We start from the raw sequence: 15,318 nt of genomic DNA, 5'->3' as shown, positions 1-15,318 counted from the left end.
AGAAGCAATACTTAACGATGCAACGGATTCGACACAAGGCAGCGCTACAAACATTTACGTATTTGTATTTTTTGGAATATGTAACTCAATATTTAAGGGGAAAAACTTCCAGCACATTTCTGAGTGATTATGTTTTTCCCGTTACCTGTACGGTACCAGAGTATTGTAACAGTCTGTATGCTACTGCTTTCCCCAACGGAATTGTGTAATTACACATCTTTACACACACACACGTGCTTCTTATCTCACCACCCATGAGACTGAATGACTTTTCCAGGGTCTGATTTTACACGTTCTATATATATGGGCAGAAAGTTTTTTAATCTATTTTCAAATTCTATTTTTCGCTCTGTTATCTGTGCTGACTTTTACATTTGTCTCTGCCTGCCCTGACCATTGCCGGATTCTGCCCGCTCTGATCTTTTGCCTATAATTCTGTACTTCTTGTCTCCACTGTTGGCTATATGTGACCATTCTCCTGGATCATCCTAGGGACTGTCATGGATGCACAGTTAAGATCTCCCCCTTCATACCGTCTCCATTCTACACAACAAACTCACACGTGTGCTTTAAAATCTGACTGGACTGCACACATCCCAATAATCCGTCTTAGTACATCAGTATTTTGTATTGTATTAGTGTGTGTTATTAGCAGGACCATGTAATAATGAGTTCCGGTTGTGATAAAAGGTATTACAAACAAATAAAGATGATAAAATGGTTTATAAGGTTGGAAATATGTTTGTTGCAAATGGGCTGGATATGATGAGATATATTGGATTGATGATAATTACCTCTCTATCAAAATCTTCTTTGGAGCGCCCTGTAAACAGAACAAGAGCACAAACATATAAATCTGTTCAGAGATACATTTTGACAACATTTAGGACATTTGGAAATCTCTAATGATGCTAATATCATTTTATAATATAAAAGTCTTAGCTTCAAGAAGTTCTTAAAAATAAAATGAAGCATTACTGTAGAAAGTTTTACTTTACGGAGAGGGTGGTAGATAAATGGAACAGCCTCTCATCAGAAGTGGTAGACAGTAATACAGTGAGATTTAGACACACATGGGATAGGCATAAAGCTATCTTGAGTCTAAGACAATGCCAAAGATCAATGGGCAGACTAGATGGGCTGAAAAAAGTAAAACAAGATGGGAGATAAAAGAAAAGCGTCACCAACTGCAGGGACTGTATACACGACCCAGCGCCTTTCTAACTATAATGCTGCTTTTGGTTAGACAAGAAAATAAATAGATAATAATAATTATAAAAAATGAAAAAGAAATATCACTCCCCAGCTGTTATAATACAGAGGCAGGCATGGGGTGAGTGACATTACGGCGAGGCAGAAGCCTTTTATGAGGTATTGGGGCAGGTCTCCTTTCAGGTAAATGCATACAATACAAATAAGAGCACCTGTATGTCTGATCACGCTAATTCCTCACAGAAAAATGTCAGCTGATGGTTTTAACTTTGTCATCGCCTCCCTGACACATAAAGGGCAGCTAGAATGTGGCTCGTCCTGACCAGACAGCTGTTTCAGCCACCCTTTTAGTGTATTCAGTGTTTGGATCCAATGCTTCTTGCTTTTTCCCTAAACCAAACCTTGTGCTCAATGCTCCCGATAGGTAGGGAGAAGTCCTGCTGAAGGAGAACCTTGCCTTGTCAGGTCACAATGTGAGATATATGATAATAGCGCTGGGTCCTGTGTCACTACTGATTATGATCTGAGCTCTTGCATCACTCTCTGTATGTCCATAGCAGGCTTGCCTTTATTCTGTGGGATCTCCGTTCTAGTTCATCCCAAAGTTGTTTTATGGGGTTGAAGTCAGGACTCTGTGCGGCCAAGTTCTTCCACACCAAACTCACCCAGCCATGTCTTTATGGAGTTTGCTTTGTGCTGGAATTGAAAAGGGACTTCCCCAAACTAGGGCTAGGCCTTCTCGTCCAACATCAGTGACTTCACAAACACTTTACTGGATGAATGGGCAAAAATCCCACAGAAACCCCCCAAAATCTTGTGGAAAGCCTTCTCAGAAGAGTGGAAACTGTTATAGCTGCGTAGAGGGGGGGACCGTCTACATAAAAGACCCTGTTGGTGTAATGGTCAGGTGTCCAAATACTTTTGTCCATATAGTGTCCCTTGCTCCCTTCTCTTTAATATTTCCCTTTTTAACACTTGATAGATATAGATATATATATATATATATATATATATATATATACACATTTCCAGATTACATTAAATTATACATTTCTAAAAATGTGCATTTTCAAAATCTTAAAAAAAACCAAAAAAAAACAGAGTGAAAAGCACTATACCATATTGAGATCAAAATGAGAAATCCATAGTGCTTTCTACTGGCAGGGTATGCAATCAAATATTATTGTAGAGATCTCATGCACAAATGACAGGAAGTTTAATTTATACACACTGTGATGTGCGGCCAGTTAAAAACGCACCTCTGTCATACAGAGATATCTCTTTTTTTCCCAAACATGGTTCCTGACAGATAAAGCTCACATTGTGTGTTGGTTACATAAGATACATTGAACACATTCATTGCTCTCTGCGTGTCTCCCTAGCTCCCTCTGGTAATAAATTGCATCACTCAAAGCATTTAACAGCCACTTTTCTATTCCATACCCCGATTCCAAGGTAGTGCTTTATCCAGCGATTCAGCATAGACTTCTATTCCAATCTCATTCTCTATGTGAACTAATTGTCTGTGGAAAGAAAGAAAAAAAATGGTAGATGCAATCACTGGAAAGAAGTAATTTTATTTGTTTACAGCATCAAGTGATGTACTCGCTGGAGTCATTCAGGTTTCACAAACTGCTCTTTGGCTGACAATATTCTATTTGTTGAGTCAACTGTGGCCATCATGGCACCAAGGAAACTCAACGTCTGCTTCCGTCAGACAGAAGGATTTTGCACTGGTCATTTCTACCTTTGTGTCAGACCATGGGGTAGCACAATCTCATGATCGGTCAGTGCCTCTGTACAAAGTAACTACTACTCCACAAAAGTCATGTATTTTTTAGAAGCAGACATCGCAGAGCCCCAAGCAAACTTAAAATGTCTCAATTCTGAAAAGCTCCAATTAGAAATATCTGTGTTTTTATGCATAGGGGTGAGAACGAAACAGTGAAATCCAATTTATAACTCATAATCATCTATAAAACATGGTATATGTTCTCTGATATACCCTGCCATGCCCTGCCTGTGCCTCAATAGCCATTAAAAGTTGAGTAGTGGCTGTAAGAGGAAGTTTAAGAGATGTTCATAAATCCCATTGCTTTATTTCAGGGTTAGTATGATAATCATTCTAATAATCTAAATAAGATCAAGCTTAAATGTACAAAAACAAATCCCAACATGCAAAGGATCAGTGCTTGGTGTTTGTATACTTCCAATATCACATAACAGAGGTAAAGCTTTGTATAAATGCCTTCATGTTGATACAGTTAATATCATGTCTTCCAAGCCAGGAGTATGAATTACATCATTGTGCAAAAAGGACAATTAATCGTTCATCTCTCCTATGTAATTTCAATTAAGGACAAAAAGTAGGGTACAGCATTTGAACAGAAGGGGTTCTAGAGCATACAGCTGCAATGGTTAACTTAAGGTTCTAAATGGGATGGGAGTGAGCTGTGAGAATAGTTGGAGAATGAGTTCAGAAGGGAATGCCCTGTTTCCTTGGCCTTCTTAACTAATAGAAATTATGCTGTGAATGAGAAAAGGAAATGAGACACTCCATACACACATAGTAAGATAGATCAGAAAGAAAAGAATCCAAGAGGAGAGACCATTCAGATGCCAATGGGGTGAGTAACATGATGTGAAACTCGCTGACAACAATAGGATTAATCAAGCATCTGTCTGATTATGAGTAAAAAATTAGTCATCTGTGATAAGTGGAGTAGATACGAGTGGTTTCATGTAAATATGGTACTGTAATGTGATCGAAAGGCACAATTTAGTAGTGGAAGGTTGTAAATAATTATACATTAGATATAAATATCCATAGATATAAATATGACATTAAAAAGTGATATATTCTGAAGATAAAGTGAGCCGCCCCCTGAGTGATTTATTTTGCCCATCCCTCGTTTTCAATTCCATGGCAAAGCTGAGCCAGCCTACAATACCATATCAGGTTCATCCCATTTGTGAACCATGTCAACAAATACAATACAATGAAGTATTTGAAATTCACACCCTCCAATAATTCATGTGTCCAGATTTGTGTTGAGGGAGGTGGGGCTGGCCTGGAAGTTGTTGTGGCCATCAGCCCAACTTACCTGAGGAGCCACATTGTGATGGTCTGCAGCTGAACATCACAAGGTGGCCACATAAGAGCAGCTCCCTGGGTTGGCCAGAGGATCTTCCCATCCGACTAATGATCCATACTGCCTTCAAAAGCGGGATGGTGGGGCAGCTACCCAGAACAGTACCCAATAATCAGGGCTGTTCTGTGAAAAATGTTGGAACTTATACTATTGACATCTTTTCGGGAAAAACAGCCACCCACCAGCATTTATCACCTTACATTTATAAGATGGAATCTAAATACAAGAAAACAATGACTGTGTCTTCTTTTGCATTGTAATAGCCAGTGAGTGAACCGGTCACACTTCATATTAGACTAATCTCCCACTATAACTTTAGTCTAATCTCTAGTATAATTTCAGACTAATCTTCTAGAATAATAGATTTTGTTCCATGGTGACTGGACAGGGAAGTCTAAAATCTTTTTGTTTTTTTTCTTCACAGAAAAAAACCCGCACATTAAATAAATACATACAATATATAGTATGAAAAGGTTTATTACCCTGTTCATTTTGTGTATTTAGTTGAATGAGTTCAAAATGCCCACCAGGGGATGCCCTAGCGGGGGGGGGGCGCAACACTGGTAAATTCCTGAGCTAAACCGTCTTTACAATGTACTGCTGAATAGGGAGTCCAAAGGAACTGCCGAAAAAAGATCAGATCTTTCCCATGTCTTTGTCTGTATTGTCCCCATACAGTCAGGGATAGGGATGCAGCTGTGAATCCATAAAGCAACCTACAGCAACTGTGTTCTTCATCAGCTTCCTGCGAGCCTCTGAACCCACAGTAACGCCACTACGCCTTCATCTTAAGCTTTATTGGTTCAGCAAAAGAAACTAATGAATTAAACTTCATTGGAGGTCAGATTAAGCTGGTAACAAAATGGAGAATATTACTTCTCAGACACCGTTCTTTCTTTCCACGGAGCATTGAGCTGCTTTTCATGTTGCTACTCACTGAGATGAAAACTCTAAACTGCTTTTTTGACTGCCACATAGAGCCAGATTAGGTTTATGGTAAAAAAATTAAATAACTAGGAGCGTTCTTATTTGTATATCAACAATAAAGAAGCCAGAATAGACTAACTTGACAAACCTATTGGCATGGTAAGATGATCGAAACCATAAATATATGGCCACCTAGTAATTATCTGCTGGTTGGCCAGAAGAAATGAGTCGTAACACCGAGTACCGGCGCGGGTGTGAACAATCTCTCGTTCTCGAAGAAGCAGGCACAACACAGAAGTCCAATGAAAAGACACATTTTTATCATGGGTAATGAAGGAAATTTGCATAAACTATGAATAAATCTCAACACATTTCATACTTACGATTATAAACACAACTGATCTTTTTCACTGGGGGATTCTATTATAGGTTTATCTTAAACTTGACAATTCCCCTTTAAACACTTGCGCACTGATGCCACGTGTTGTGAATGCCGAGTTAATATACACTAAAAGACATTGAGATGTGTAAACAAGGCCAGTCTGGGTTGGGCCACGCTAGATTAATGTAAAATAATTGTGAATCTTCCCTGTCAGCAGAGACAGTTTGTTTTGGCTCAGCGAGCCCTAAACTACACATCAGACGCTTGATGCGGACTGCGTGCCAGACACCTTGTTTGTCCTCTGCATTTCAAATAAAGCAATATTAATACATAGAAAAACAATAACACAAAAGATATAACTATTTGTCCCGTAAATCATGCCCAGATTTGTAAAATCACAAAATAAAGGCAGGTACCCTGAGAACAGAGAATGTTCCAAATTTTCTGCACAGTCTTAATCTGTCACGGATCTAGACACCGAGTACTTCACATGATCCTGAAACATTATTCGCTATCAATAAAACTTTACATAGAAACCCATGCGCGGGCTTAAAGGTGCTGTTCTACTTACTCTTTATACTCGGATAACTAAATGTAGCTTTAGAAACACCATTCCTAGTGCCCCACAATGACAAAAACACATTCTTTAATTGTATAAAATTGTACCTCGTTTATATTTTTTGATGGGAACATTTAAGTGTCATGTGACACAAAGATGGGCAATTTTATTTTGCCCCCACAGAAAATGAAAAACAAAAGCTTCCGAATTGTTTTTACGTGACTGTACCTTCAAAGGGAAAATACATTTACAAATGAGATCTGCTAAGGTTTATTCTTTTCACCATACAGTACTAGAGAGTAGACTTGTGAAAAGTGACCAAAAACAAAACAAACCGTTTACATAGTTTTTGATCACTTTTCACAAGTCTACTCTCTACTCTCATGCGTTTTTGGACAACAAATTCAATTTTCCCAAAGTCCGCTGCTCCTAAAAGTCTTAGTTCTTCCTCCGCTTCTCCATGGTCAACGAGACATGACCTCCGGAGCTTATGGCGGAGCTTATGGGAAAGTCCTCTCTCCCAATTGGAGGAACAGGGAGAGGGTGTGCCCAGAAGCTCTGCCCTTTTGCAGAAGTAACCTCACGATGAACTCCATCCCCGATTGGAGGAACGGGCAGAGGGTGTCCCCGGAGGCTCAATACTCTTGGCAAATTGTTAAACTTGAGATAAAATTGCAATTTGTACGAATCTGAGTGCAAAAGTCTACTAGGGAGTACAATTTATGTCTTGTGAGATCGCACTTTGAAAGTAGAAAACTGTGTTCCATAATATATATATTTTTTTATCAGATTATTTGTATTGTTTATGTTGAATTATACACCTTTATGTAAATAAAGTTCAATTCCAAAAATGTAATTTCATTTGTATCTGAACATATACTTCCCATATCACATACATTTACATATGATAACATTTATTTCAAAGAAGGAAAAATGTTAGAACAAACGGTCATAATCTAACAACAGAGGGTCAGAGGCTTAGATGTAATGGAAGGAAGTTTTACTTTACTGGTGTTGGTAGGTAACGGGAACAGCCTGCCAGCAGAAGTAGGAAAGGCTAATGCAGTAAGGGCATTGAAACATGCATGGGGTGAGCATGTGGCTATTCTGAATGGACAAGACCAAGGACTAAAAACTGTATGCACACAACACAATAAACTCATTGAGCTAGCAAAGCAAGTGTCTGCCTATAGCCCCGAAGCCCGACGTCCGTGTCCGTGCCTTTTAATTCCAAATATCGGGAGTTATTCAATTATCCCGCATACAGTAATATTTCACAATACAGTATGCTTGGTCATGGCAATCAGGTAGGAGCCAAGATACGGAGCTGTCATTACTATGTCATAGTTCTGCAGTTTAATGTTAGCTGCATTTTTAAACGTTACACCTCAGTCAACATCGACTCTTGTTAAAGATAATTGCACCATTCATTTAAAACAGGCAGCCATTATCTCTAGCGCAATTACAGAAAGCTATTCAGCAAAACACTGTTCCAATTCATAGAATTCACATTCACTTAGATTTGGTAAAGAGTTTTAAGCCTTTGCACCCCGTGCATTCTGACTTTACTCTGAATATAAGTCTAATACAGCTAGAATCATTCACCATTTCTTTGTTTTCTGTACATTTATAATAATTCTGTTTTTTCACCTTTAGTATAAGAGGAAACTAAGGCATAGTAGTCAGGGACAAAAGTCTCAGACAGAAGAAACTGGCATTTCCTGACCCATTTTTTATGTTGTAGGGTTAAAAAGGTAAAGTGGTAATGACATAATTTGTACCCTTATTTTAGCTGGGCCATTTAACTTGACCTTGTTTGCGGTTATACCCACCATGGAATTAGTCTGATGGTTTGGAGGGACCTGATATGATGTCACAGCTTAGAAGTGAGAAGTGAGATGAATGTCGAGTTTACACAGATCCACAAAATATACAATCAGACAAATGATCTGTGACTGTAAATATCTCAATGTAAATGTAAACGAAAATGTGTACAGTTTAAGGGATGCATAGTACTTTAATAGAACCAGTGCTGGGTTAATATACCGTGGTAAGCATACCTGGGAACTTCCTTGCGTAGGGTAACTTCTTGTAGGGGTGGGGCTAGATCCAGACAGCCCATTGTGGGAGTGAACTGGGGGGGGCGGGATAAAGTGGGTGGGGGAAGAGGCAGAAATCGGGCAGGATCAGGCACAGCCAAAACTGCCACTGCTGCCCGGAGAAAGAGGAAACTGACCTGGAGACCCAGGGAGCAAGACTAAGTACCGTATTTGCTCGATTATAAGACGAGGTTTTTTTCAGAGCAAATGCTCTGAAAAATACCCCTCGTCTTCTAATCGGGGTCGTCTTCTAATCAGACCTCAAATAGAGGTCTGATTAGGAGACTAAGATCCAGATCCCCCGCACCGCTGCAGGGGACCTGGATCCTCCTGTCTCACCCGACCCCCCCCCCATCATACACACACTTACCGGTGCTTCCTGCTGTGTTGCCGGGGCAGCGGGTTGACGTCTACGCGATCCGCGTAGACAACGTCCGCTGCAGCCGGAAGGAGGTGTGGCTAGCAGCGGGGGTTGTCTGCGTCCGTCGCATAGACCTTCCCCGACTGTCAGAGATCAGAGTTCTGAACTCTGACAGCCGGGGAAAGTATACGCGACGGACGCATACAAACCCCCGCTGCTAGCCACACCTCCTTCCGGCTGCAGCAGAAGGCGACGTCAACCCGCTGCCCCGGCTGGAAGCACCGGTAAGAGAGGGGGGAGAGCGGGGGAAGGGGGGTGAGAGAGGGGGAGAGAGAGAGAGAGAGTGTGTGTGTTAGTTAGTTAAATGTGGGTATAGGGTGGCATAGGGGGCATTTAATAGAGCACTCTGCCTCCTGAAATGCCTTATACCTCCCTATATGCCACTCTGCCCCATAATATGCCTTTTAACCCCCTAAATGGCAGAGTGGCATATAGGGGTATAAGGTATTTCTGGAGGCAGAGTGCTCTATACAATGCCTTTTAACTCCCTTAATGCCACTCTGCCTCCCGAAATGCCTTATACCTCCCTATATGCCACTCTGCCCCATAATATGCATTTTAACCCCCTAAATGCCAGAATCGGATATAGGGATATAAGGCATTTCTGGAGGCAGAGTGGCACATAGGGGGTCAAAAGGCATACCATGGGGCACAGTGGCATATAGAGGGTTAAAAGGCATATCATGGGCCACAGTGCCATATTGGAGTGGCAAGCCTGGGGGCAGATGTGCGTAACTGGGGGGCAGATGTGCGTAACTGGGGGGCAGGTTGGAAAATACAAGAAATAAAAACAAAAAAAATATTTTTCTCAATCATAGCTTTTATTAAAAAAATTAGTTTACATGAATTAACATTTACTGGTAAAACTTTTTTCCTTTGGGGTCGTCTTACATTCAGGCTTTTTCTTTTTTTCCTAAGTTAATATTCAGATTTTGGGGGGTCGTCTTATAATCAGGGTCGTGTTATAATCGAGCAAATACGGTAATTCCGTGCCACGTCTAGTGGGTATTTGAGGATGACACCCGTCTGTTACTGTTCCCAGAGCCCCCCCGCAGTAAAATAAACATTACTGAGAAAACATGCCAAACATAGAATATGTAAAAACAGAATTTTATGCAAGTTGTCTCAAACAAAAAACACACAGTCTGTGTTTGAACGTAAATATAATTATGATAAATCCTGATTACAGATTCCTTTTTTACGCTATACTAAGCATCCCTGATGCAGAAAGAGACGTCTACTCTATCAATTCCAGGTATGAAATATGACATATATTAAAAAATACATAATTACTTTTAATATCTTCTGTGATTAACTGATAACATGTAAGGAAATATAGAAGACATCCATTACATTACATTTATTTATATAGCGCCAGCAGATTCCATAGCGTGTGTTAAAAATCACACGCAATAACAAACTGGTACAAAAGGAGAGGAGGGCCCTGTTCTTGCGAGCTTCCAATCTAGTCGGTGGTGGAAGGGGAAGTGAAACCGTAGGAGAGGACTGCTTAGACTGCATCTAATATAGGCTGAGCTTGGCAGACAGCACGTTCAGTGAAGGCTGCCCTGCCTGGTCCAACACAGATTCACAGATTATCCCCCTGCCTTCCATGCAAAGTGAAAAAAAAAGTGTGCCCCCCCCACACTCATCACAGTGCTGAGTGCCCCAGCGGATCTATCAGCGGGTTCTCTGGTGCCATCCCCAGCCTTAAGGCCAGCGGACCAAGCTTTCCCTGTCTCACGGGTACTCACTTAGCCAAGAAACTGGACTATACCGAATAGTTTACATAATGGATATGAAGATAACACATAAAAGAATGATTCCCAGCTAAGAACTACCCTCTTATAACAAAATCTGCTTGCTTTTCATGATATAGCTATCATTTTTGTTCATTCTTTAAGATCCAAAATGGTAGCACACTGCACTGCTCATTCCTTTCATTCTTTAAGGGTTAAACAGACATAATATTTGTAAATGGTTCAGTATAATATTATCATCTCACCTGGTTCTTGAACGCTCTTCTTGTTCTTCTTGTGGGACCAACGAAAGATCAACAAAGGCTTCATTAATATCATCTGCGGCCACCGTGTCTGAAACAATTATAAGAATAAAATAGATTTTTTAAGTATTAATGAGCCTGAATTACTATAGACTTCTTATCTACAGACTTGTCATGTGCCACTGTCCTGTTTTAGGTGGATTTCCAGCCTTCTAAGTAACTCAACTAAAATCTGTTCTACTCCATGATCTTTGAACCAAACAATATAATGTAATGCTCTCACAACATCCGCAGACACATTTAAGAGCTTGGCCCTCAGCCAACTCTACATTTCATACTACAATTGGAAAAACACTTAAATTATGCGGTAATCAATCTTATACTACACATTCTATACATTTTGCATCCTTACTTCCATCAATACTCAAATTCAAGATGGAAAGTAAATATTAGAATCATATTTATTGTACTCATCACTATTTCAATCCTTTTCTGTTCTGCAGAACAAACACTTGATGTTCACCTTGAGGTTTGAACCGGTTATAGAGAATTCAGTGTAAAGGTTTGTATCCCAACATGAAAGCTGTTATAAAAGTCCAGAAAAAAGGCAAGAATGGTACAGGCAACCTCATGAAACCCATTATTTATAATTTCCACAACAGTTGGACAGTTTTTACAATTGGCAGATTGCTCAGGTAAGCAGTCCAGCACTAAGAAGGGACTTGTTGAAAGGACAAAATCAGCGAAGAACAGATATCCAATGGGTTTTTGTTTTTTTAACTTTTTCGGAGATGAACTCACCCACCTGTGGCTCACAGTAACCTGCAGACAGAAAGTCTTCAATAAAGTATTTGCAACTTTTGGTTTAAGTAAATTGCAGATTACTGTTCCCTAAAATCATACCTTTCCATCCATTATCTCCAATCACCAGGGAGGGGCAGCCATTTATAGCTTTGAGGAGGTTTTAACAATTGAAAATATGTAGGATTCATTATACTTGTATTGTATTATGGAAGTCTTGGCTATCAATGGGATGTCAATGCAGAAGAAATGGAAATGGGTATAGTCTGGTCAGGGTTCTGAACAAACAAAGTGCCTTTGAAGTGACTCGGATTACATCTACCGGCAATTTCTAATGGTAAAGCATTCCCTATCATCAAAGTGATTCAACAGTAGTGACATGTTTAAGGCACTAAAGCTTGGTAATTGATGTCAATTAATTTGACATCTTTAAGCATTTCGAGTCATTGTTCCTTGCTAACATGTAAAATACTGTATGCCGTAATACTGTAAGAATGTAAAATCCCTTGAATATATATTTGGTATGAAGCTGCAATGGCGAAAAGGAACCATTCAAGTGTTCCATTTTTGATTGGCTTATGAAATATTCAAAAGCTAACAAACCTTACATCACTGGAGGTCAAGAAATGTGTTTCCAGTTGGACAGCCAAACACATAAACCAATTCTCCTGCACCCAGCTTTTGTTAACATAGCTGTAACAGCGTGGGGTTGACGATAATAGCAGGGGGCTTTAGCAGCATCATCCAGAGGCAGGGGATCAAGAGCGGCTGTTCGCCAATGTTCCATTGCTATAAGCAGGCGAGACCAAAACCCTGTACCCAACATGGCAGCACGTCCGACCGCAGGTGGTGCAAATAAGATTTCTAATTTGCCCTCAACTTATAAAAACCAGAGAATAGGCAGTTTTGTATTTCTTATATGGAAGACTAAAATAAATAAATAAGTATGGGCAACGGAAGTCCTCCAGGCTGATGTATTGGGATGAGTAGTGTAATAACAGAGGGAAGGCTGCAGTTAGTATAAGGAAATCCAAAGATGCTATAAGTTCTAAATATTCCAGGAACCATCTGAATGCAAAGATGTCTGCTGAATTAGGTAATTACAAGATGTCTGCACAAAAAAGTGCGTAATCAAAATGAAACAGGGACAGTAGAAGACAATTAAAAAATGGACCAAGTGAGCGGGTTCTGTGTTTTAAACAAAGGATGCAAATCTAACTCTAGCAGGCTATGAAATTAATCAATGCATCTCCAAATGTAATGATTTTGATAATTGCATAATGTAACACATGAACAAGCCTGAATGCATTTGGTAAAAAAGATAAAGAAATAATTATTACTGGGTCTACTGCCCATTTACATGATTTTAATCTTCTTAATTTATTTTTTTTTAAAAACAACAAAAAACTAGCAATTTGTGTTTTGCAAAGCGGTGAATCAAAGCGTATCACTCCTTTTCTTTGGTAAATCGGGATAAACTCTGAAGGCACAAGACATACAATTGCTTTTGCATATGTAAGGCGAGGAGGGGTAATCATGTAGCTTTAATTGAAAAATAACAAAAACAAAACCCTTTTTTTTTGTTTTCTTATTTTAGCGTATGAAGGCGTTGTTCGACTGTACATTGTATTTAACCCCTGACAACCAGGGTGAAAGCAAGCATTTTTTCATGAAGGTAAGATACAGGCTAGAAGGAAAAAGTTAAGCTAATGAATGCACTAATTTGGACTAAAACAAGTCACAAGACCTCTACTATCAGTAAATAGCTTTTGAAAATATTTCATATGTCTACTTTATTATTGAAACTAATATTTACAGTTTATATTTATTGATATATGTCGTTTATAAACTTTATAAAATTATATAAGCAAGTCAGGCCACCTCTGTCCTAAAGCAGAAAAGGCTCCATAGCACATAGACGATACATTCATTTCAAGGGATTCCTCCCATGTATTTGCAAGCGATCACTCAGCTATCGTATGCAATAAAGTGCATCAGACAGCTGGAGTGTCCCTTTACGCATTCCTGAGAAAATAAGGAGAAAGTCATTGACATTAGTAAAGTAATAAGTACTGGGAATGCTTTGTGCTTTTTAACAGCACCATGAATTGTCTGTTTGCGTTAGTACTTCATCTACGCACTTTAACATTGCACCATTTTGTACTTGATCACTTCGAATGTGTTTAAGGCAAACAGCGCGTGTCGCGCCACTCCAAACGCCCTTTGCATAGGCATATTTCATCATTAAAATAAACCGTTTTTATGAAGTTTAGCAGAATTTGGCTCCTTCTCTGTACTCAAGCACAATTCTGCTTATATTCTCCGTGATGTTACACCCATAAAATGCTATGCAACAGCAAATCGTTCCTGACCAGCCATCTGTAGGTGAAATTTATTTCAGCCAGACAAACATTTCCTTCTGGCGTCACTGTCCTCCAGAGGGCTAAGGCTCCCAGGCACCACGGGGCATCTGAAAGGTGAATATTGCTTGTGACAGAAATGTAGCAGCTCAGCAATTGCTGGCATTCTGCTGTATGAACACAGCTGATCTGTCACAAGTAACAGAACAACTCGTGCTGATGACTGATATAAAAGCTTAGTTAAAACGGTTAAAGTATAGAGAAACGGTGACATTAAAACTTTTTCTGATGGACATACCGGTTAAAAGTATGGATCGAATTGCCATACAGATACATTTTGTACATACATCAGTGTGCTGTATGTAAAGTGACACAAGCTTTAAGTCATACGTCCAAAGAGTGTCAAAAGGAAATATTAAAGGGACACTCCAGCCATCATATGCACTCCAATGCAAGTAGAAGCTCGACAGGAGATCTGGTGAGATCCATCACATGCCGGTGTGGATAGCATTTCCAATGACTTCAATTGGCAGCCAACGATGGAGTAACAAACAGCAGGACCATAGAGGAGGCAGCGCATCGCAGTTCTGGAGCGGCAGCGCATCGCAGTTCTGGAGCGGCAGCAACATATACATCCAACCTTTCAACTATATTTTAAGAGCATTTTGTAATTTTTGGGCATTTGGCCCTTTTGGTGAGACACCAACTTCACATAATCTGTATTAAGACATTGATAGAATTGTTTTCTCTATCTATGTATAGACTGGTGAAATCCTAATGCTTTAATTCCCAGTTACTGCTGATTAACTTTGCCATCTTATGTAGTATTACGTAACAATATAATTAAATAACAGCAAGATTTTTTCTGTTTATTTTATAATTGATTTGATATCGTACCATCATATATTTCGTAGTGCTGTACAATGGAATAAAGATACATTTGGAAGGCTAAACATCTGGAAAAAATACATGTTTTTAGTGAAATAAATGTGTGGTCACTGCAACTTCAGGTTGGCTTTTCAAATCTGAAATTACTAATAAATAAAGACAATTGGTCTAGAATAACTAAAACTACTTTCATGATTATATACAGTACTGTGCAAATGTTTTAGGCAGGTGTGAAACTATGCAACGCAAGTGAACAGAAGAAAAATCTAAATCAAATCAATAGTTGGTCTGACCACCCTTTGCTTCTAGGTACACAGTGTTTTTTACCTAGCAGGCAGGTTGTTTCAAACATCTTGGAGAACTAACCGCAGTTCTTCTGTGGTTTTAGGCATCCTCAGTTGCTTCTGTCTCTTTATCTAATCCCAGACAAAGTCAATGATGTTTAGATCACTTCCAGGACTCCTTGTTCTTAGATAGCTTTTTACTTACTTTTGCACAGTACTGCATTATATATA

The 15,318-nt window shown here is 39.4% G+C and overlaps 1 protein-coding gene across 1 annotated transcript in view; it reads right to left on the bottom strand.

Annotated features, from left to right (window-relative positions):
* Nucleotides 1-722: 722 nt before the first annotated feature.
* The window catches only part of WDPCP (WD repeat containing planar cell polarity effector), a 90,605-nt gene continuing 76,009 nt past the window's right edge, over nucleotides 723-15,318 (bottom strand). Inside the window, exons 15-17 of the mRNA XM_053460244.1 lie at nucleotides 10,758-10,845; nucleotides 2,656-2,735; nucleotides 723-823 (exon numbers count right to left, since the gene is read on the bottom strand). Of these exons, the coding sequence (XP_053316219.1) occupies nucleotides 723-823; nucleotides 2,656-2,735; nucleotides 10,758-10,845 (269 nt within the window). The remainder of the gene's footprint in view (nucleotides 824-2,655; nucleotides 2,736-10,757; nucleotides 10,846-15,318) is intronic.

Source organism: Spea bombifrons, chromosome 3, assembly GCF_027358695.1.
Source record: "Spea bombifrons isolate aSpeBom1 chromosome 3, aSpeBom1.2.pri, whole genome shotgun sequence".
NCBI classification, from domain to species: domain Eukaryota; kingdom Metazoa; phylum Chordata; class Amphibia; order Anura; family Pelobatidae; genus Spea; species Spea bombifrons.
The sequence above is the reverse complement of the archived record's forward strand: the minus strand, read 5'-3'. Positions and strand labels throughout refer to the sequence as shown.